The sequence below is a fragment of the Colius striatus genome, chromosome 13 (genome assembly GCF_028858725.1).
Source record: "Colius striatus isolate bColStr4 chromosome 13, bColStr4.1.hap1, whole genome shotgun sequence".
Lineage (NCBI taxonomy): Eukaryota > Metazoa > Chordata > Aves > Coliiformes > Coliidae > Colius > Colius striatus.
In genome coordinates, this window is record NC_084771.1 from 4,820,262 (window position 1) to 4,841,728 (window position 21,467).

General features: G+C 38.1%; 1 protein-coding gene across 6 annotated transcripts in view; it reads left to right on the forward strand.

Annotated features, from left to right (window-relative positions):
* Window positions 1-12,824: 12,824 nt before the first annotated feature.
* Window positions 12,825-21,467, forward strand: part of FMR1 (fragile X messenger ribonucleoprotein 1) — a 32,455-nt gene continuing 23,812 nt past the window's right edge. For 5 of the 6 annotated variants that reach the window (XM_062006482.1, XM_062006484.1, XM_062006483.1 and 2 more), the window contains exons 1-2: window positions 12,825-13,160; window positions 21,238-21,290. In XM_062006482.1, coding sequence (XP_061862466.1) covers window positions 13,110-13,160; window positions 21,238-21,290 — 104 coding nt within the window. In that variant the 5' untranslated portion in view covers window positions 12,825-13,109. Of the gene's footprint in view, window positions 13,161-21,237; window positions 21,291-21,467 lie in introns of those variants that run through there. The other variant, XM_062006487.1, reaches the window with a different exon arrangement.

The following is a 21,467-nucleotide window of genomic DNA, read 5'->3' on the forward strand; positions in this document are numbered from 1 at the left end:
AGTTGCAGTATTTGATGACAGCCTGTATGCTTTAACAAGAAGCAGCTTCAATTATAGTATAAGCACACTGTTTGTTTTGGTCTGGTGGATTAGAATGCATACATTGCATGTCTTTTTCTACCTACTACAGATAAGCTGAGGAGTTCTTAGTTTTCATATTGTTCTAATTTAATTCCACACAAACATGAAGTCCTACATCTCTACTACAGGGGGAAAAGGTCTTATAGCTATGTGGTGAAATGGTCATGGTAACAGTGGATGAATTCTAGTCCTTATTTTCCAGTATCTTTCTTGGGTTATCGATAAGAAACTCTCTTTTATGCACAAAAGAGGCTCCTTCAATCATGGGCTGCTCAAATGAACAAGCCTGTATTGTAATATTTGATAAATTGACAATAATTATTATATAATTATCTGAAGTTGGAGCCTGAGGTGTTGAGAGCACCTTAAAACTTTAACTTCATGTGCCTCAAACTTGGCTTCAGTAACAAACTTCAAGACATAGACCTTAGTCTACCAACGTGTCTATCTACCTATGTCCTGTTTAGAAAACACTGAATACTTAGTGAATGCTGACAACTATGTGGAAAGCATTAAGATGGTTTGTAATTTTTGTTGGTTTTCATTTGTCCTTTCTGATGAAATGTCCTGCTTCTACTCAGTGATTTCCACAACTATCACACCATACTCAGCCTCAAGGTCTCTTCATGCATGCCTTGCTCTGTGAAGGATTTCATATTCTACAACTGTGAAAAGTGAGAAATAGCTTTTCTATTATCAGCCTCCTTTGGCAAGTCTTTCCCCCCCCCCCCCCTTTCTATTCAATTTAATAGCCTTGCTCAGACTTAGAACTCCTTCTTTTCAAGTCATGGCACAAATTTGACAAATGTTGAAATCATGTAGCTTACATTGCTTTTGCCTTACACCCTTTCTATAAAACCATTTTTCCTACTCATATCATGAATGGTTTGAGGCAAGGATAAATCTGCTACTCTAACTGTACCATGCCAACCAAAGCTTTCTAGGCTCTATCCAATGCAGTAATGCAGCAAATGTAGTAAGAGGAAACTGCAGTGAAAGTCACTGAGAAGTTGGTTGCTAGACAACTGAAAGAACAAGAGGGAAAATAAAAATTTTTCAGGTAAAGTTCAAAGAAATCTGAAATACATTTCTATAACAAAGAATTAAAATGGAATGGTAGACCAAAGAAAGCAGCAGAAATCAAGAATCTGACAAAGAAGTCAGTATTTCAAGGGAAGTCGGTATTTCAAACTTGATAGATTTGCTTAAAAAAATCACATGCTTGTAGATACTCTAGATTCAGTCCAGTACTAAGTATCTATATTTCTTTGATTCTTCTGATCATTTCTTTGGCTCCTACATTCTTCCTACCAAGCAGGTGGTGTTGTTTTATCATCAGGTAATCTTTCTCTTTTCTAACCTGTTAACATACGCTCAGAAAACCAATTGTTATCTGGTGCAGTAAGCCAGGTTTTGGTGTTACCAGCACTGCAAAGGACCACCACCTATACCGTGTAACTCTTTTTCAACCCAGTCTCCTATGTATTTCACAGCAATGGCAGCAGAGCCTGCAGGTAGGATCACATGGATCAACCAATATTGCCCTTAAAAGAATCTCAGATATGGATGCAGGCTGCAAAATACAACCTCAGACTTCACGACACTCACAAGTACCTGCAAGGCAAACTTAGGCTCAAATAGAAGGAATCTGGGTTATGTTTTTAATGGCAAAATCTAAAGACAAGTAGTCTAACAAAGTTGCTTTTTCAGAGGATAATAAATTCCATCAATACAGGCTGACTGCAACAATGCTATTAATAAAATCATTCTTATTAGCACATTTTTACCACAGGAAACAAGATGTCATTGTTTCTAATCTCAACATATTGAATAGTATTTTCAATAAGATAATTCCAAACACGTTTCCTCTTGTAGCTATTTTATTGCATTTCCTACTGATAATGATTATAAAATTATCTCACTTATTGTTATTACCATAGCCTCTGGTTCAGTAGCCAAACTCCAATCAAAAGAAAGATTCTGTTTTACATTTCTTAGTCCTAACAGGGACAAAACCTTCCTGTGTTTAGCCTCTATTATCAAAGCTCACAGTGGAAAGTGACCAAAAATCCCTAAATTAATCCAATTTCTAAAAAATCCCCAAGTCTCCAAGCATCAATCACCCTTAGCCATTCAAAGGGGACAAAATACCTTCAGCATTGCTTCTAAAGAAGTTTTAATTATTCTGTTTCATGTGAGTGAAAGATTAGGAGACTCATGCCATATTTTAGGGGAAAAATAACTTGAATAATCACTTGTTAATGACAGGCTTTCACACCAAGATAGGAAAATTAATGTTTTTGCACTACGGTGCATATGAAGCTATGGTGTGATAAGGGAAAAATGGAACACGTGTAATCTGTTCTGTTGTATGGTACAGACCAAAAAGAAAATTGAATCCTGTTTTCTAGCTGAAAAAGCTTTTCTTTTTTGCTTTGCACAAAAATAGCAGGTCAAGCAAGCAGTTCTACAAGATAGTAAACAACTGTTACAAAATACAAATTTCTCAGAAAACCATTTGCTAATCTTCTTTATAGTAAGTGGAGAGTTAAAAATGAGTACCTATTATTCTTTCATTAAGACTGTCCTCTGATAAGCACTCGTTTTTCAAGAGACCAAGGCTTCCTGTTTTGACAGACACACTGCTGTATATACTCAGCTTGGATAAAATCTTAATGGTGATTAATCTGACACAGATGAAGTGGAGTAAAATTTTCAGGGAGCTCAGATTTTTATTAACACTAATAGCTACTGAAGAACACCGTAATGATTTTCTTCTACCTGTACAGATTTAGAACCCAACAAAAAACTCCAAAAAAACCCCTAAAAGGCTAAGTTATGTTCTTTTATGTAGACATCACTTCTCGTTCCTTCAAATAGCATGAGTATCTGAACAGGCTTGAAATGCAGAATTACCGTACCATTACAGAATCCCAGGATAATTTAGGTTGTAAGGTACGCCTGAAGGTCATGCAGTGCAACTCCATTTGTAGCTGGGCAATTTAAATCCTGGAGATGGAAGCAGTGGATGACAGGAAGAATCCTGACCTCACTGAAATCAGTAGCAAAGCTCCTGGGTACTTCTGTTCAGCAGAGCACTTTGCCAAAATGAACCTTATCACAGGACCTCAGCATTTGTGGTGTGGTTTAGCTTGTGATACAGAGTGAGAAAACAACTTGTGATTCCAAGCGACGACTTTCTGCGTGTCACCAAAGCAAGCTGTCATTTTGCATACAGACTAGGGGATGCCAAGTAGCCTACGCTCTCAGGCAACCAGCAGAAAAACAGCCACCTGCAACTGGTGCAGAGGCACAACATCTCTGCAAGAATAACCATGTCTTTCACTCATTGAAATCTGTACTTTCCTTCCACAGTTGAGACATTTCTTCTGCCAGCTCCCAGCTTCAGCAATGTCTGTTGTTCCAAGACATTCAGAGAGCATTCATAAAATAAATTTACACTTCTTTTTCCCATCTCTTCTGAAAAATGTTACATGTACAAAAGGAAAAATGGAGTGTTGAGCGAATGACACCTCTTTAAAATGCAAATCAATAACGTCTGACATGAAAACGCTGGAGTTCTGCCAAATCCCCTTTAAAGGTGTGAATCACTAATCTAACTTAGCACAGGACTAGATGTTTTGACAATAAGGTTTGCAAAATAAAAATATGTATAAAGCAGGGATACAAATTAATTTTGCTAAAACATGTGGTAAGCACAATCTAAAAGACTACAAAATAACCTATTTAGTCTTGTGATCTTTCTCTTTTTTAGCATGAGGAGTGCATGGGGGAACAGACACCATGTTCTGCCCATGGCATTGAATCCCTGTCACACAAGTTGTGATGCAAGAGACTTTCAAACTGTATTTTCAAAAACAAAACATACAGTCACATGCATTTTCCTACAGTAGAATATGTAAATATAGGAATGAATCAGCAGTGAAGTTAATTTATATTTTCTTATTGATGGGTATGTCACACAATCATGAGTCTGAATTCCCTTCAAGTACAATACTATCATTTACAAAGGAAATAATCTTAATCGCATTACATTAGGTCCCAAAGTGCTTCTGCTTGCTGTCTGGTATTTTCCATCGAGGTAGAGAAAAGACCAGTCAATGGAGTAAAATCATTTACTGATATTGCACATACAAGAACCTGGCTTCCTACTAACACAATGATACATTTGCCTGAGACTTATGTTAGTCTTTCAGGCGCTTTGCTATGGAGGAAGTACTGATTAACATTAGATAATCTATCTAGATGTGTTTTAGGGGGAAAAAAGCAGGTGTGTTATTGTAGTAATGATTTACCTAAACCCAAACTCAGTCAAGAGTAAGCTCAAAGATATGTCATCAATATTTTCATACACAGAGGTTTGAGGAAAATGCTCTCTGTGATCCTTTAGTAGAACTAGTTCAAACTGATTTTAGGAATATCTGAGTGTTGCTTGTGTGGAACAGGGACCTAGAGCCTTTGACACATGAGCTGAAGTGATTGTGTAATTTGATACAGAATTGTAGGAAGATTCATGATAATTAAATGCCATTTATCTTGGTTATCATCAGAAGTAGAATGTTGCCTTCTTTTATAGCATCAAATATGTCTTTCTGTGGAACTATATTTGGTTGAACCATGATAAACTATTTGCACTTCTTGTTTTTACTAAATAGTAATGGGAAAGGATCCTGGTTTTGCTTGTCTATTAAAACAGAGCTTTATGCTTTTACAATTGAGATTTGTCTCTTTATAGTCAAAATTAGACCATTCCAATGGGTTAGTGGAGCTAATTTTAACACATACCTTTATTCACCTAAGTGTCCTGATTTATCATTTTTGGACACTAAGTGGACCATCTTCCTAAAGTTATGACATTAATTTCTCTGCTGTTTTACAGAGGTAGACTTTCCTAACTTGTCACTGAAGGGTAATTTAAAAGTTTGGAGTGTTTTCATTCCTTGTTTCATACCCTAATTTTTTCTGAGATTAAATTAGTGGGGATGTTCCTTTAGCAGTTGTTCACGGAATATCATGATGGTTTTGCTAAAAATCTCATTTGATTTGGTTCACTCATACATTATTGAAGTGGAGCTTTTTAAAGAGTAAAGAGTATAGCACCAAAGTCCTTCCTGTAGAATGAGAACATTTAACTGGCTTTTCATTATAATCCAAGAGAGCATAACCTCTTTCCATACTTTGAGTACATATGATCTCTGAAAGTCTGTAAAAACGAACAAGAGCTCTAAGCTGAAAGGGCCACAACCATTAAAGTGGAATGAATAAGTATAGTCTAGTTAAAGGGCTCAGAAGAGAACTTCAGGAGTTAAGTGTTTCACTGTCTTCTGAGTAGAATAATTTAGATCATGGTACACAAGATAGTTCTCAACATTAACATACATTTAGAAAAAATAAAAACCGATCCTTTATAAGTTTTTTCATTTACTAACAAAAGTAATAACAAAAGGCATTATATGTTCTCAGTGTTTCATTCGGTTCAAATACGGCTCCTGGGCTTATGTGAAATATTAGTAGACCTAGCATAGTCTTTAGTAGGTATTTAAGGAGCTATTATCATATCTTCTTTAAAAATTACAGGGAAACGCATAAGCTATCTTAAAATATAACTAAAGATACAGCACGTATCAGTATTCTGAACACAAATCCCTACCATCTCGGTTTCCACAGTGCAAGACAAATTGTCCTTGGGTGTCCTCTTGTGGTAAAACTTAATTATTGCACCTAAATTCTTCGTGGTGTTCAGACGATCTATTATTATCAGTCTTCAGACATCATTTTCTGCAGTTTGTGAAGCTACAAAAAACGAAAGGTATTATTAAGTGACTTTTGAAACCCACAGGAAAAAGAAATAAAAGCTAAAAGTACAGCTATGATAAATATGGCCAGGTTATAAACTTATAAATGCAATGTCAAAGGCTGGTTTTGAAAATAATAAATGTTTGCTATTGACACCAAAATGTCAGCTACATTAGTTAAAGAAAAACAAGCCAGAAAGTAGGACTAAAAGACTATTATTACAGGCTGATAGCTTCCTTTGCTTTTTTCTTTTCACACTCTTCTGTTGCCACAGGATAAGATGACAGTGGTGATTTCTGTAACAGTTTATTGGGGAAAACACAAATATTTTATGCTTGTAATAGGCACTTAAATACAAGAGTCTGACAGGATAATGACATTTTATATAATACTTGCATAGCCCTCCCCATCAGGGTCAATACAAATAGTGTTATGACCATATAGATGCATTAGCATCTCTAGCCTTTGAAACAGAGACCTGTTGCTGCCTGCCATCATTGGGAACTCTGCTATGGACTGGGAAGAATCATGTGATGTTTTTGGACTAATCTCAGTGAAAGCTGCAGTATGTTCAAAAGAGGCAGTAATCAACCTTCATGAATCTCTGTACTGGCTTCAGTATTGAAGCATCCTCAATGCACGATGAAATGAATGTGCTACTAAAACCCTTACCTGATGATCACTCAGTTGACTTACCATGGGTGTTAGAAAAAACATGGGTGCTAGAAAATGATATGCTTGTATTCTGTGTTAAAGAATTAGATGTGAAATATTCTAGGAATGTCTACCTATTGTACAAATACAAGATCTACTGACTGAAATAACTTTATGTTCTAGACTGACTAGAAATGTAGACCCTGTAACCTCACAAGTTCCATCTTTGACATTGATGTTGATAAATACTGCCCTTTAACAAATATGCAGGAGATGGCTGAAAATTCAGTAAAGGCTCATCCTGTGAAATTCATCTAAGTGTGGATATCTACAGTCTAGCTGTCTTCTAGTTGTTATCTAATGTTCTGCTTATGGCCACTGAAATGTGGGGCTCTACTTGCTTTACTCGGAAGATGGTAAAATGAATCCCTGCCATCTTGACGTCAGTAACTTTTGGGTATGATTCTTAACTCTGTGAAACAAAGCCATGCCTGGTGAGGCTAATGCACCAATCTTTTCTAATTGGCAACATTAAAGCCTATACAGAATCACAGAATCTTAAGGGTTGGAAAAGACCTCAAAAGATTATCCAGTGCAACCTCCCTGCCAGAGCAGGACCATCTAGAGTAGGTCACACAGGAACTCATCCAGGTAGGTTTTAAATGTCTCCAGAGAAAGAGATTCCACAACCTTTTTGGGCAGCCTGGTCCAATGCTCCCTCACCTGAACAGGGAAGAAGTTTTTCCTTATGTTTCTTTGGAACCTCTTATATACCCATGAAGAACATAGAATATGAAGGCTTATAGCTTCCAGAGATACAGTCACTTAAGTGCTATATGTTCATACTAAAATTTACTTAACTGAGATGAGGACTACTGTATGGGTTACATACCATACAATATTCATAGCTACCCAGCACACATACTGTAGGGGAGCATTTCTATGTTTATGGTTACAAATTCTGTCTGAGTACATGAAAAGAACAGAATATTTCTCTTGCATTGCATTCTAACCACTTGTGCTCCAAGTTGTCTGTATTTTTTTTTTTTTCTGGATTAAATCATTTATTTTCAAGACCCATTTAATTCAGGGAATCTTTCCACTTTTGTCTGAAATGTGATTTGGTTAATGATTGATTTTAAAAAATAGCTGAATAAACTAACATGCAGTTTTACACATGAATGCAAATGTCATCTATTAACATGGACTGTTTACAACATCAATATACTTATGCAGATGAAATAATACACAGGATTAATACATTAACAAATGCATTTGTGGAATTACAGAGAAATGGACAGAAATTCATGAGTGGGTGATTAAACTGAATAATTAAGCAGAAAAATGCTACACAGTATATTTTCAAAATCACTACTGATAGTTGAAAAGGAAAATGGAAATGTGTTACTGAGAGTTGTAGACCAACAACAGGACGTGCAGATATTGTTCTGGAAGAATGCAGAAATTGCTATCAATTTTAAATGAGGACCATTATTCTAACAAATAACATAACATGGAGCAAATGAGATTATCCACCAAGACAACTATTTCACAGGTGACTTGAGTGATAATGATGATTTTTGGATGATGATACTGAGCTAAAGCTTGATAGCTGGTATGCAGTATCTTTAAAATATGAATTTTTATAAGATTATATTTAAGCTACAAAGTATAATAACCTTCCAAAGTTCAGAAGACAGTCTTTACTACTTGAACTCTTCTCTGTGAAACTGGGAAGCTTCTGTGCTGCAGGTAGAAAGTAGACAAATCTCTCAGGCTTGCTTCCATATTCAGGTCAGGAAGATACAGTATACTGTAGAAACTGAAAACCACTAGTGGAAACATACATCTACACTGAAGTAGAATCAGTGACAAAATGAACCTTGGCTGCCTATCTATTCTGAACTAACTATACAGAAAAGCAGACATTTGGAGGAGAAGAAGGTGGAGTAATGACTTAGAAAACAAAGAATCAGTCAGGTTTAATCGGAGGTCAGCTGAAGTAACTATGATAGAAAATCAATAGAGATTAGTTGATTCTTCTCACTACTACAAGATCAGAGACAATTACTCACCAGTCTAATACACATAGTAAAGGATCTTTTGGTTTAACACTTTTACAATATTCAGTTTTTTTCTTTCTGTAATGATTGTACTTTATTGCCTCTCCACGTGAACACTACCTTTTAGAGTATTTTGTTGAGAGTCCAAGATAAAATTCACATTAACTATTGAAAGAACTGAATAAACAGGCATAGCATAATCTGATTTCTTGTACACACACAGTAACACTTGCAAATTTTCCCTGGTTTGGTTTAGTTTCTCTTCACAGGTTCTGGGAATATCTGCTGTTCTAAACCCTGATTTGGATGTATATCATTTCTGGATATCACTTTAGTCAAGGACAAGCTAATAAAACTGCAATAATTTGGTTATATTCAACCTTCAGCTATTATTGATTAATCATAAAGCAACCTTGTCTAAGAAGTTTTTCATCTTTATATTTCTATTGATTGAAACTGCTTCTTCCAATTGCTGACCTGGTTACTGTAACATCACTATTTCAGGTAGATTATTGAGACTACATCATAAACCAACAAGAAAAGAGCATCTGACAACCTCTAAACTAGTGCCGTACTTTCCTGCCCTCTGAAACTTTTGGCTACAGCTATAAAATGGTAAGAAAACAGTATGAACTGTTTGATTTAATTGAAACAACTCAATGTCTTATGTGTCTCAGATAAATGCAAAGGGTTTTTTTCTCAGTATCAAATATGGTGTCTGAAATAAGATACATATATTGTGACTGCCAGACTTCAATGGAAATACAGATGTCCAAATATCACGTGTGACATGTGGAAAACCATACTGTACAGAAAAAGAAGCCATCCAGGAGAGACTCCTGCCTGAAGTGGTGCAGAAGGAAAACCAGTTAATAAAAATTTGAAAGGTTGAACTAAAATCCCAATGAATCTCAGCAACTTCGTGGCATGGACATTTCAATGAATTTCAAGTTCAATGAACTTCAGTCCAAAATGTGTGTGTAAATAAGAAGACCTGTAGAAAAAATCCTAGCAGACTTTGCTAGTTAATCCAATTACCATCTTTTAAAAGGAACATTTCACAAGTAATTAATATTTTTAGTCCCTGACCAAGCCTTAAGGTAATTAGTCTGTATGATGGGTCTTAAAGAAATCAATTTGCAAACAATTTGCGATGCTGGGAAATGTTCTGATTGTTGCTGTTGTTCTGAAAGTCTAGTGGTGACGGCTACATTTTAAATGCTTAACTTCTCCAATATACTGGAACAAAGCTAGGATTTCCTGGTGCAGATCAATAAACAAAGAACTGGAACATCTAAGAGAAAAATTCTAGGGAAATAGTATTAGCTAAACTGGTACCAAGGATACAGGACTGATATGCTCTGAGGAGTGCCATTTATGTTAGTTTTCTGTCCCTCAATCTCCTAAGGACAAGATGGGACACAGCTTTTTATATTCTCTACAAATAATTAAGAAAACACTTTGATAAATCCATTAGTGAGTAGAAGTCCAAGTTGTTTGTTTCTTTAAAAAACCTATTTTGCTAATAAGGTATCGTGAAAACACCAAGTATTGTAGATATGAGTAAGAAATAGAAGCGCTGAGCATCTATTGGATCAAACTCAAGACTTGGATCAGATAAGTTGAGATTGCTGGACAATATTCAAGATTTTGAGGGGGAAGAGGGGTGAAGAATTTTGGTTGAATTATAATCCAGTAGCTACTGCATAGGGGAATGGAACACTAGGATTAGAAATAATAAGTGACGTATAACATTTTGATAAAATCACCTTTTACCTTTAATGTTAAAAGACTTCAGTGGAACTACTGAGATGTATTTCATATTGTCATTGCATTTGAAAATAGACACATTTAGAAGGATCTAGTTTAAGTTTACGTAAGAGCTAGTTACTTAATTTCTGAACACATTTCAGAAGAGATGGACACTTCAGTCTGAAGCTAGTTCAAAGTAAACTAGCAAAACCATAAATTAACTTAGTAAATAAGAGGAAAGGTCAACTGGCAATAAAACTAGAGAGTGTACTCTGGAAATATGTAAATTCTCTCATTAAATCAACAGGGATTAGAACATTCACTAATCTGGACAAAACAGAAAATGCTGAATTTAAGTAATGGCAAGGAAAGTTAAGCATTAGGGAAGATTATATAGTACAGCAGCTTTCAGCTTAGGAAAAGTGGTGAAATCATCACCGGAAGGCAGAACTAAATTAGACCCCTTTACATTCTATCTGCTCAGAGATAATCTGCCTGCATGACAGCAGCCTATTTTATTGATAACAGAATAATTATGACCAACAATGAGCACAAAAAAAGAAGAAATCTTCAACTTTGTTTTAGAGCTGGGCATCACCAAGCTGGGCATCATCTCTTCTGGCAGACTGCTGAAATTTTGAGTTGAAAAGTTTATACAGTTTCTAGGTTTTAAAAATTATTTCTAACATGAATAAGTCACAAAAGGACTATTTAACCTAAATTTCTTAATTGGAGACTCTAATATCTGACATGTTTTTATTCACACACAAATCTTGCATAATTGTTCCTCAATTTTTTCTTCTTTCGTTCCTCTTGGACTCTGCCACCACCAAGCAAGTCAGCCCTGGTGCCTGTTTAATGAGCACAGCAGGCTGTCCAACTCAATCATTAGATTAAACTGAACCTTCATGTACTCAAGAATTTGCTAAGAGTAGTCAAGAGAATCAACCACCTTCCCTTCAAGGTACATTGCACAGCAATTGTGTTATTAAATTTACTTCAGTACTGTAAATTCATACAACAGGAAAATACAAATGCATACAATAAGCAAGCCGACACGTAGTATGCAGAGATTGCCACAGACAGCCCTCAACTCTCACACATTAACAAAATAGACAGGGAAAGTTTTGGTGGCTAACAAGAACTATTGTACACCCTTTCATTTCTTAAATGTCAAATGTAGCACTAATTTGCAAGGTTTGATACATAATAACATAAAAAAGTATAAGGAAAGATTAAATCACAAGCTTGCTTATCTCAAGTTTTGAAAATTCATCAGTAGGTGTAGAATACAACCTGTGACAAGGGGAGCATCATGCACTTCAGAGAAATCACAGACATGGTAATCCACTATAACTGTGATTTTTGAAGGTAATGGTAGAACTGTATTTTTTCCCCTTCTCTTTTTCTTTGTAGTTAGTAGGAAAAACAAGCACACATGGGAAGACTGTGTTAATGTGTTCACAGATCTTATGAAATGCTGAACAAGCAGCTTTTGTGCCAGCATACTTTCAGAACTGAATGCTCCATCACAGATACAGCAGCTCTTTAAAATACTCACCACCAGGTTCAATGATGAACCATATGCACAGCATCACACATTGCTCTCTGGGAAGCTTGAAATGTCCATCAGTGTTTAAGTTTAGCTAAAATAACAGTATGTGTGTTGTGTGAGCGTGTTTAGTTTGTTAAAACAGCTTAATTCTTGACATGGAAAGGCAGTGGGAGCAGCACATCAGCCCTCCAGGCCAACGGCTCAGTTCATCTCCTCTTACATCCCTTACGAGGTGTTCAGGTTTTGAGCCAGACCATTTCCTAGTGCAGAAAGCGTTAGAACATGCCACAATATTTCACATTTTATTCTTCGCTCTTGACCACACCCAGGGAGGCCGCGACCACCGCAGGCTGGGCCCACTCCTGCGCCGTGGCCTCATCCCGCGCAATTCCTCAGGGAGTTAAGGCAAGGCCCCACAGACCCCGGCCTGTTGCTCCCCCTCTCCACCGCAGCAGCCCCCACGCTCTCTCGGCCCCATCACAGGCCCGTAACCGCTCTCCCGAGCCGTTACCGGCCCCCGCACCCGCCTCAGCGCGGCGACCCGACGCGGCCACGCGCGCCGCCCCACCCCCGCCGCAGGGGCCGGCGGAGGAGGCCGCGCAACCCCGCCGCAGCGCGCAACCCGATTGGCCAGAGGCGCCGTCACTCGGGCGCGCGCCCGGCGGGGAGGCGGGACCCTGGCTCCAACCGCCGCGCCCCACCGCCTCCCCCCCCCCCCCCGCCCCGCCACTGCGGCTGCGCGCGAGGGGCGCTGCGCGCGACCCGGCCGTTAGGCGGTGGGTGAGCGGCGCGCGCTGGCTGGCGCCGACCGCCCCGCCCGCCGCCGCCGCCGCCGCCGCCGGCCCGTCACGTGACGCGCGCTCAGCGTTTACATTCGAAACGGGCGCCCCCTTCCCCCCCCCGCCGCTCCTCGCCGCCCGCCCCGCGCGCGCCGCCCGGCGGTGACCGTTTCGCTTTCATTTCCGGGCGGCTGAGGGCGACGAGCGGCGGCGGAGCGGCCCCGCAGTGCCCCCTCCGCGGCCCCACCCCCTCGGGCTCGGAGTGAACCGAGATTCCCCTTCCCCTCCCCCGCCCCGGCACACACACCCCTCCTCTTCTTCCCCCTCCTGCGCCGAGAGAGGGAGAGAGAAAGGGAAGGGAGGAGGCGCCGGGCCTGGGTCTCCCGCACCGAGCCGCCGCGGCACAACATGGAGGAGCTGGTGGTGGAGGTGCGGGGCTCCAACGGGGCCTTCTACAAGGTACTGGGTGCTCGCGGCTGGGTCGGGCTGGGCCTCAGGGGAGGGAGTGGGGCCTGGGACGGGAGGAGGAGGAGGCGGCGGCGGTGGCGGCTCCTCCTCCCCGCTCTGAGGGAAAGCGGAGGCCCCGGGGCAGGAGGGAGAGGAGGAGGAAGAAGAGTAGGGCACGGATGGAGGCCTCGGCTGGTCGCTCTCGGTGTCTAGGGGAGAGGGAGCCGGGCTTGTGGGGCAAGAGGAGCTGAGGGCCGCCGCAGCCCCAGGGCTGAGGGAGCTCGAGGCCTGATGAGGGAGAGAGGGAAGACGAGACAGAAAGAGAGGGCCCCGGCGTCCGAGGAGGCCTTGGGCCTTCCTATTGTGGGAAGGGGAGGCCTTCGCGCTGCCGGTGTGTGAGCAAGCGAGGAGAGCCCTGGGCCGACTTATTCTTGGCGCTGAAGCGGGGATCAGGACTGGGGCTAGGGCATTAATTGCTAAATCCTCAGCTTTCGTCGCTACTTAAGGAAAGTCTTTCTCACTCTCTGGGTTTCCAAGAGAGCTGCACTGCTGGTGCACAGCTTTTAAAGCGGAGCGGGCGGGGGGGCTCTTTAAATAAAAATTCGTGATAAAATACTGTCGTGAATTCCTGCTCGTAATTCCATGGCAGGGGACGCTGCCCACTGATATTAGAGACCATTGCTTGACCAAAGATCTATGTGCTGAGTTGTCTCCAAGTCCTTATGCTGATGCTGAATAAAGCCATCACTAAACCTTGAACGTAAATGCAGATTATTTAATGTTGTGATTAATAGTGTGTAATATTGCTGTGGCTTTGCACGAGTCTGGTTGTATTAATCAGCAGATTAATAGGGTGTAATTTGTGAGTTTACTCACAGAAGAATAAAATTTGAGCACTATGGATTTGGGCCTACTATCATTGACATGTTGTCAACATACCAGAAGTAGTCATGGATTAGGTTTTTCATGTCTACCATCATTTCTATGTTCTTAATATTTTGGCAGTTGGGCCTAGTTATTGTGTGACATCCAATATTTATGTTAGTAATGAAGGAACATGTGGAATTTAACACTCTGAAGTTGGTGAGGTAGGGCAAGTTGGTATCCAAATTATAAAATTCCAAAAGCTTTGAGTATTTCTAAGAAAAAAAAGACCTCTTAAAAGCTTATTTTTCAAAATAAGTATGATAATCTCTTCTTTTGTGTAAAAAAAATGTATATGAAACAAGTCTGTAAATTTGATAAATAAGCATCTTGTGGGTTTACAATGTTGTAGCTGAAGTTCTAGATCTGTATGTTGCTTCCTGGAAATGAAATTATGTAGCAGTTTCACACTTTTCAAGATAGAATATTCAGAAGGAAACAACAGTATAAATATAGTGCCTAAGAGAACTTTTAATGAGACTTTTATCAAATTATCTTAAGAGTATTTACACAAGCACACAAAGTATAGGGTACTATAAAAATTACATTTTGTGGTTTTTAGTGACAAATGTTATGAAAGAAACCTAGAAGCATTGGAAACTTCTGCAACTTTGTTACTTTGTGGTTACATTCAGTTTTGACATGGTGGGGTCCCCTGTCCCTTTTGTCCATAACATAGTGACAGTTCTGGTCATAGTTTGGGTGAGAATTTTGTTTGTCTGTTCATGGGAGCTTTTTCATTAATCATGATTTAACGTATCAAAGTTAGAAGGCAGACGTTGCCTCCAAGTTGCATATTGTGTTTACCTTCTTGCTTTTAGAAATTTAAACATGGGAAATTTTTTACTCTCCTTAATCTCCAGTCAAGAGAACTTGGTTAACTTATTTAAGGGGCTGAATGGGTGTAGTGATGTTTTGCCCAGGGACATACAGATTTATTGTTCTTCACCAGTATTATCTGTCTAGATGGAGCATCATACTTGAGATAAATGCAGCAACTTTTTTTTAAACAGAAGAAAAAGCAAAACTCAACCTTCATTTAATAATGTTCAATGTAAATCAACAGTTTTTCCTCTAGCCAGAATTATTTCATCACCTAAAACCAGAGTGATGCTCAGACATTGTAATGAAAGAAAAAAATGTACCTAAAATTTATCTAAATGTTTTCTTGAGTTTTATGCCTGTCTTGCAGATGGGGAATTTGATTATAAAATGAATTGGTTGACCTGATGTAAAAAGAAGTATGTGATGATGTCAAGTGCGGATTTAATTGCCAGTTGGGTTTTTTCATTTCAGAAGTTTCTTTAAGCAGCTTCCTGAGAAATGTTTTACAACAGTAACACTGCAGACAAATCAGAAGTAATCCAATTTTTCTTGTTTCCATGTCAGGTTTTACCGAGAACTTGTGATTATTTCTTTGTGTTTTAATTATTTGGAAGATTTTCATCAGAACATGTAAATGTTTTGAAAAAATAAGCTTCTCTCTTGATACTACGACATGGAGAAGGAGGAATATGAGTTTGCTTTAGTTATGAAGGGACTTACTGGCACAAGTAGGCACCTAATTGCCACTTAAGTTTTTAATATCCTCGTTGTACCTCTCTTTGAGGACCTTACTAATTGAAGTCCCTAAGCACTTGGTTTCATTTTTAGGTATACCCCATCAGGATCTTGGCAGTGTGAAACCAGTGCCTCCTTGTCACCTAAGCCCTAATGGGAGTAAAAAACCAGTCTTTTTCTCTTCTTGTATTACCTGTGTGACTTGATCCAGAACGCATTGAGATACATCTACAGGGATCGTGTTCCACAGAAGACACAGGAGATGATTTGAGGATGGTGTTCATACCCAACTGGAGGATTCAAATTAAAATTTCATACTGGTCAGGTGCACTCCCTGCATTTCAGACTTCTTGAGTATGCTGGTGTGATTGCTGTAGTGGAGACTAGCTATTCCAAATTTAAGTATTGCTTGGTGAATGATTTGTTCTTTCATGGCTTTTTTTCTCCTTGGTTAACATGAATTATTCCATGGAAAGTGCAGTGCAGTCAGTGAGCATGATTCAGGGATAATTGACAATCTGCTACCTAGAGATGCTTAGTCATGACTTGATATGTTGTTGGGCCCAGAATCCTTGGAAGGAAAATATTAATTCCCTTATTTATTTTTAAAAAACATCCAACAAACCACTAGGGCTGTGAATCCTAAGGGATGGGAGCTGCCTTTTTGCAGCTCACAGCTAAGAAACTGTATCTTGAAGATGTGTGGTATTAGGGCCAATCTTTTAACTTGTTTTCTTGTATACGTGTAGTAAATTAGGTTTTGAAGTTCTTATCTCTTTCTCAAAGAACTGATAGGCAGTTTTTGTCTAATCTTTCCAGAACTAGCTTTAGATGTTAACTGCCACCAAAAGGGGACATGCTGGATGCCTTTTCAGTTTGGGATTGATTTTTCTTTTCCAATTTGGGAATGATTCTTTCTTGAATCCTCTCCTCAAGATGGAAGACGTCTTGTTTATGAGTCAGTTTTGGAATGATGTTTGCTGTTAACATCCATGTGTTGCTTGTAACCAGTTTTTGCCACTTCTTGCTGAAGATTAAAAACCTCCCCTTGTTATCCCAGTAGTTTCAGCACTTTGCCACTGTTTCCTTGGTTTTATAGATACTTCACTTTTTTTTATTGTAGCTATAATTGACGAAATCATTCGTCTTTCTGAGTTCTTTATGACTTCAGGTCTCGCTATTAACAACTATTCCATTCCACATCAATTTTTGTCTTTTCTTTGACTATTCCGTACAGACATATCCTCAGCAACTATCTTCAGTCTCTTTGTACATTCACAAGCCTGACTGCTTAGTCCCCCTGAGGATTCTAGCCTATGCCTTTTTCCCTTGTTCAGTTACTATTTCTGTGACTCTTCTTTTTTTCCTATTCTGTTTCCTTAAGAAACAGAAAGACCTGTGGGTCTTGGGTTTGATTAGCCATGTGAGTTCCCTTTTGATAGTCTCCTTACAACAGGTATGAAATGTTACAGAATTGTTTTGCAAACAGTAGATGCACATTTGTATCAACATGGGATTTTTTTTTTATCTTAAAAAGCATATTTTCCCTACTGTTACTCCTTGCCATTAATTTTCCTCCTTTATGAAAATGGATGACATCTGATGATGTGAGCAGACTTTAAAAAAAGCAACAAAACTTCATAGCAGCTGGAGCCTTTATTTCTTTCCTTGAAGTGTCTGTCATTCCATTTTGCACAAAAATAACAAATATACTGGTGTTTCCAATGATTATTTTGTAACAAAAGTAGAATTTAGACTATATATTCAGCATGTAACAAACCCTTCTTAGGATATAAATGCTCATGTATTTGAGAAGTGCTGTTACATGTTAATGTTGGATTGAGAACTTTTTTACTTAATCATGTGTGAAGCATGGAGAGAAACTTAATTTTTCTGTGGCTGAGAGTCAAGTCTGGTATAGAAAAATTACCACATTTGATTTTTTTTCCCCCCACATTAGAATCATCAAACTTAACCATTGCAAAATGTGCTTTTCTCTACAGAAGTAAAAGCAAACCTTTTTCACTGATGTTTTTTGTGTACTCTTATTTTGTGTTTGCTATTAGTGATGTCCTGATTGCTGTAGTCTTTCACTGTCCTGTTGTCTTATTTTACTTCTGAATAGTTTCACTGTGGTTTTAATGCTTTTCATCTGTGTTCACATTTATCATAGCCAATGTTGTGTCCCCTCTTGGGTATACATTCCAAACTCGCATATATGTACCTTTGTGTTTGAATTTCCATACTTAATTATGTTCCTTATTTTAAAAAAAGACCGATTAATGTTTGTCACACTTTTCATAATACTTTGTGTGAGATCAGTAAACCATCTCTGCTTTTACTGACACCTGGATCTGGCTCATTTCATGTTTCTGAATATGGCTTATGGTGTTAAAAGGTCTAATTTCTTCTTACCATTGTATATAATTATATACATCAGTGAATAAAGAAAACCAAACAGTTCTGGTAAGCTTTAATGTTGTTTTTCCAAAGGCATTAATGATTAAGAGTTGTTTTTTTAATGAAAGTTTAGAAATATTTTTAAAAAATTTCTCTTGGTACTTTGGAGTGTATTCATACATAGTGCTGTAGAGTCCAAATGCATTTTACTTAGGGCACATCTGTTTAAATATTTATCCTAGAGACAAATTGACATAATGCTATGATGCTGACTATGGACAGCTGATGTGTTTAAGTTATCTGTTGACATTTTTTTGCATCACAAGAAACTGAGGAACAAGAAAAAGCACCTTTCTATGGGTAGATGGGATCAGGCAACCAAATATTTTATCTTATTATTGTACTTTGGTTAAGTGTTGTGTAAACATAAAACTCACATGGAGATATGCAGAGGTGTTTTGTGTATTGCATGTTTGCATCGTTCACTTGGTAATTAATGAAATAATCATTCCAGTGAGGTTTTTTAATTTTAAAAGGCTGGGAAAATTGAAAGGCAAACAACTTTTTTTTTTTTTTTTTTGCCAGGCTGCAGTGAACACCAGGTACTCTATCTATTGCAGTCAATTGAGTCTTCTGAACTTGATATAAACTAAAGACATCATGTAGGTTCATAGTTTTCAATAACTATGTCTGTATTGTTGGTCTTTATGGTCAACAGTGATCTCTAATGTTCCTGGTTCAGGTTCCTCCAGGTTTCTGGATTATTGACAAAGCAATGTTGAAGATCTGTTCAAGGAGAGCTTAAGCTTTCAACTAGCTCTGCATCCTAAGTTTTTTAGACAAGTACTAGACTCTTTAAAAAGTCTTAATGTGGTCTTCAACTTGGTAACCAAGTGATGATACAAATAAATACAAGTTAACTTCCAATAGGTTTTAGCATTATTACCACTAGTTACGTGTATTGCTGTAGTCTCTGGGATTTTATGCAAGACGACGTGGGTATTATGAACTGTCAGATCTGAGTAATAGATGTAGTCTTTCTCTTTGCTACATACTTGTGCATTGTTCTCTTCTTTCCTCAATTTTTACAGTGCTCTGTAGAGCATCTCTTGGTGTTTTCATCACCTCAAAGGAGGTGAATTTTCCAACAGTGTCTTTTATAGCAAGCTTTATAAAATGATATCTGCCTTTGCATAATCAAATGTTAGTAATAATTCTAAGTCTTATCCCTTTCCTATGTATGATGTGAAGTCCTTGGGAGTGATTACAGTATTTTTGAGGTACTAAAGTCATCCATTTCTGCCATGTCTATAGGAACAGGTGTTTTGGAGTTGCGTATCACAAATATTGAAAGAAATGTGAGTGAAGCCTTTGAAGATGACACATGTAAAATTGCAAAATGAGTCAGAACTACCATAGTTTTTGTCAGGTGTTTGTCCAGTTCTGAAATTTTCTTACAGAAGATGCAGCATTATAAAACACCAGATAAATGTGCAGTATTCATAACGATCAACTGGGAGTTCTTTCGCTTCTTTCTGTAAATAGCATTTCTGTACTACTGTCAACATGATTCTGAGTTGTGGTCTTAAACTTGTTTGTGTTGTATCATTAAAAATTATCAGCTGTGCTTGTAGTCCCCTTAGAAGGAACATCTTGGAATTTTTTAGTATGTAACAGTGTAAATACTATTAGACACTGTTTTGCGTATCATTTGGATGCTAGCAATAATTAACTTTGTGGTAGCCTTGTTCTTAAAGCATTGAGAGGTGAGTGAGGTATAAAACTGACTTTTACTGTTGCCATTGTGGCTTTGCTTTGTTTTCTCTTCATGGTGGCATTAGTTACTTTCAGATTATTAACTAGCCTTTCACTTTCTCTGTACTGAATGTCTCTGAGTAATGACGTTTGTGCATATGTACTGCTTAATTTTAGTATAATCAGTTCTTGAAGCTCTGTATTGGTCATCAGATATTGCTGCTCTTTGATAGCGAGATACTAGTACAATCAGGAAATATTTTGAAATACTTATAAAGGAAACCTAGATTCCATATGAGAAACTCTTACCTTCTTGTAAGAGATTAGAACTGTTCTTGTCTTGGGAACTTGAAATGTGAGGAGAATAAAATGTTTCACAGTTCATTAACTAATTCTTCTTTGGAAGCAGTAGTTACTACTAAGTTATTTTCAGGTAGCTGAGAATTTTTTGATCTGCTAAGATGGATAGCCATTGGTAGAACAAACTTTTATACTGGGTCTTGCTTATGGGCTTTTATCTACCTACCTTGCAAGGATATGCCAAGGATATATGGGCAAATATTAATAGAATACTCAACACTTCAGCTACATTTCTCTGCTTCAGAAGCTCATAGAGATATTTTTAAAAAGAAAGAAGCATAAAAAGCCTCAGTCTTTCCATCCCTGGTTGCTCTGTGGCTTCTGTCATTTAAAGTTGTTAAAAAAATATTTTCATTGGTAAATCCTGAAGTTCTTTGAGTATTGACCTTTCTGTTCAGTACATGAGGTTTAGAGCACTTGTCCTTAAAATTGATCAAAGGTCAGTTGGTTGAGCATGTAAGGGAGGAAAACCCCTCTTGGTGCTGTACTGTGATTGCATGGGAGATTTAGCATAACTGCTATCCATCCCCCATGGAGGAAAGTGAAAGATGGCTGCAGGGCATTTATCTGAAGTCTGCGCCCTACGGAAGTTAAGTGTGATAAAGTAAAGAGAAAACTGTGCTGAAATGGATACAAATGAATATTGTTAATGCAATATTCAAACTTACCTTGAGGTAAAAGAGAGAAGAGACTGGATATTTTTTTCTTTTAAGGAGTACTGCCATGGTATAATTTCTACACTTGTCAAAATGCACAAGATATTATTATAAATTTACACATTTTAAACTTTCATTATAAAACTATTCAGAATGATATTGTTTGTTAGTAACCTCTCCTGTTACTTCTGAAAAATAGGAGGAATGTTTGTGTAGCTTGCATATTGTGTTTCAGTACTGTGTCAGTTGTAAACCCAAGAAGGTTATATTTGTGTTTCATATAAAGCTGTTGTAGAATTACAAAGACTGACTTGAAAGCATACTTAAATTCGGGGCTTTGTCAAAATCTGTGACAGGAAGGCATTGTACAGGTTTGAATTTCATTTTTTAAAATACCCATAAACATACAATAATGATACCTTATTTTTCTACAGGCATTTGTAAAGGATGTGCATGAAGATTCTATAACAGTTGCATTTGAGAACAAGTAAGTATACTGCTGATGTTACTCTCTATTGTTTATAGGTATATCAGCCTTGCATTTGATTAACCTAAATAGAGCTTAATAATGCAGAGTAGCATCTGTTAGATACTCTAAGCTCAATGCCAGGATATTTTAGAATTATGTTTGATACTGACTGTGTGGCAACATTTCTGTGTAAAT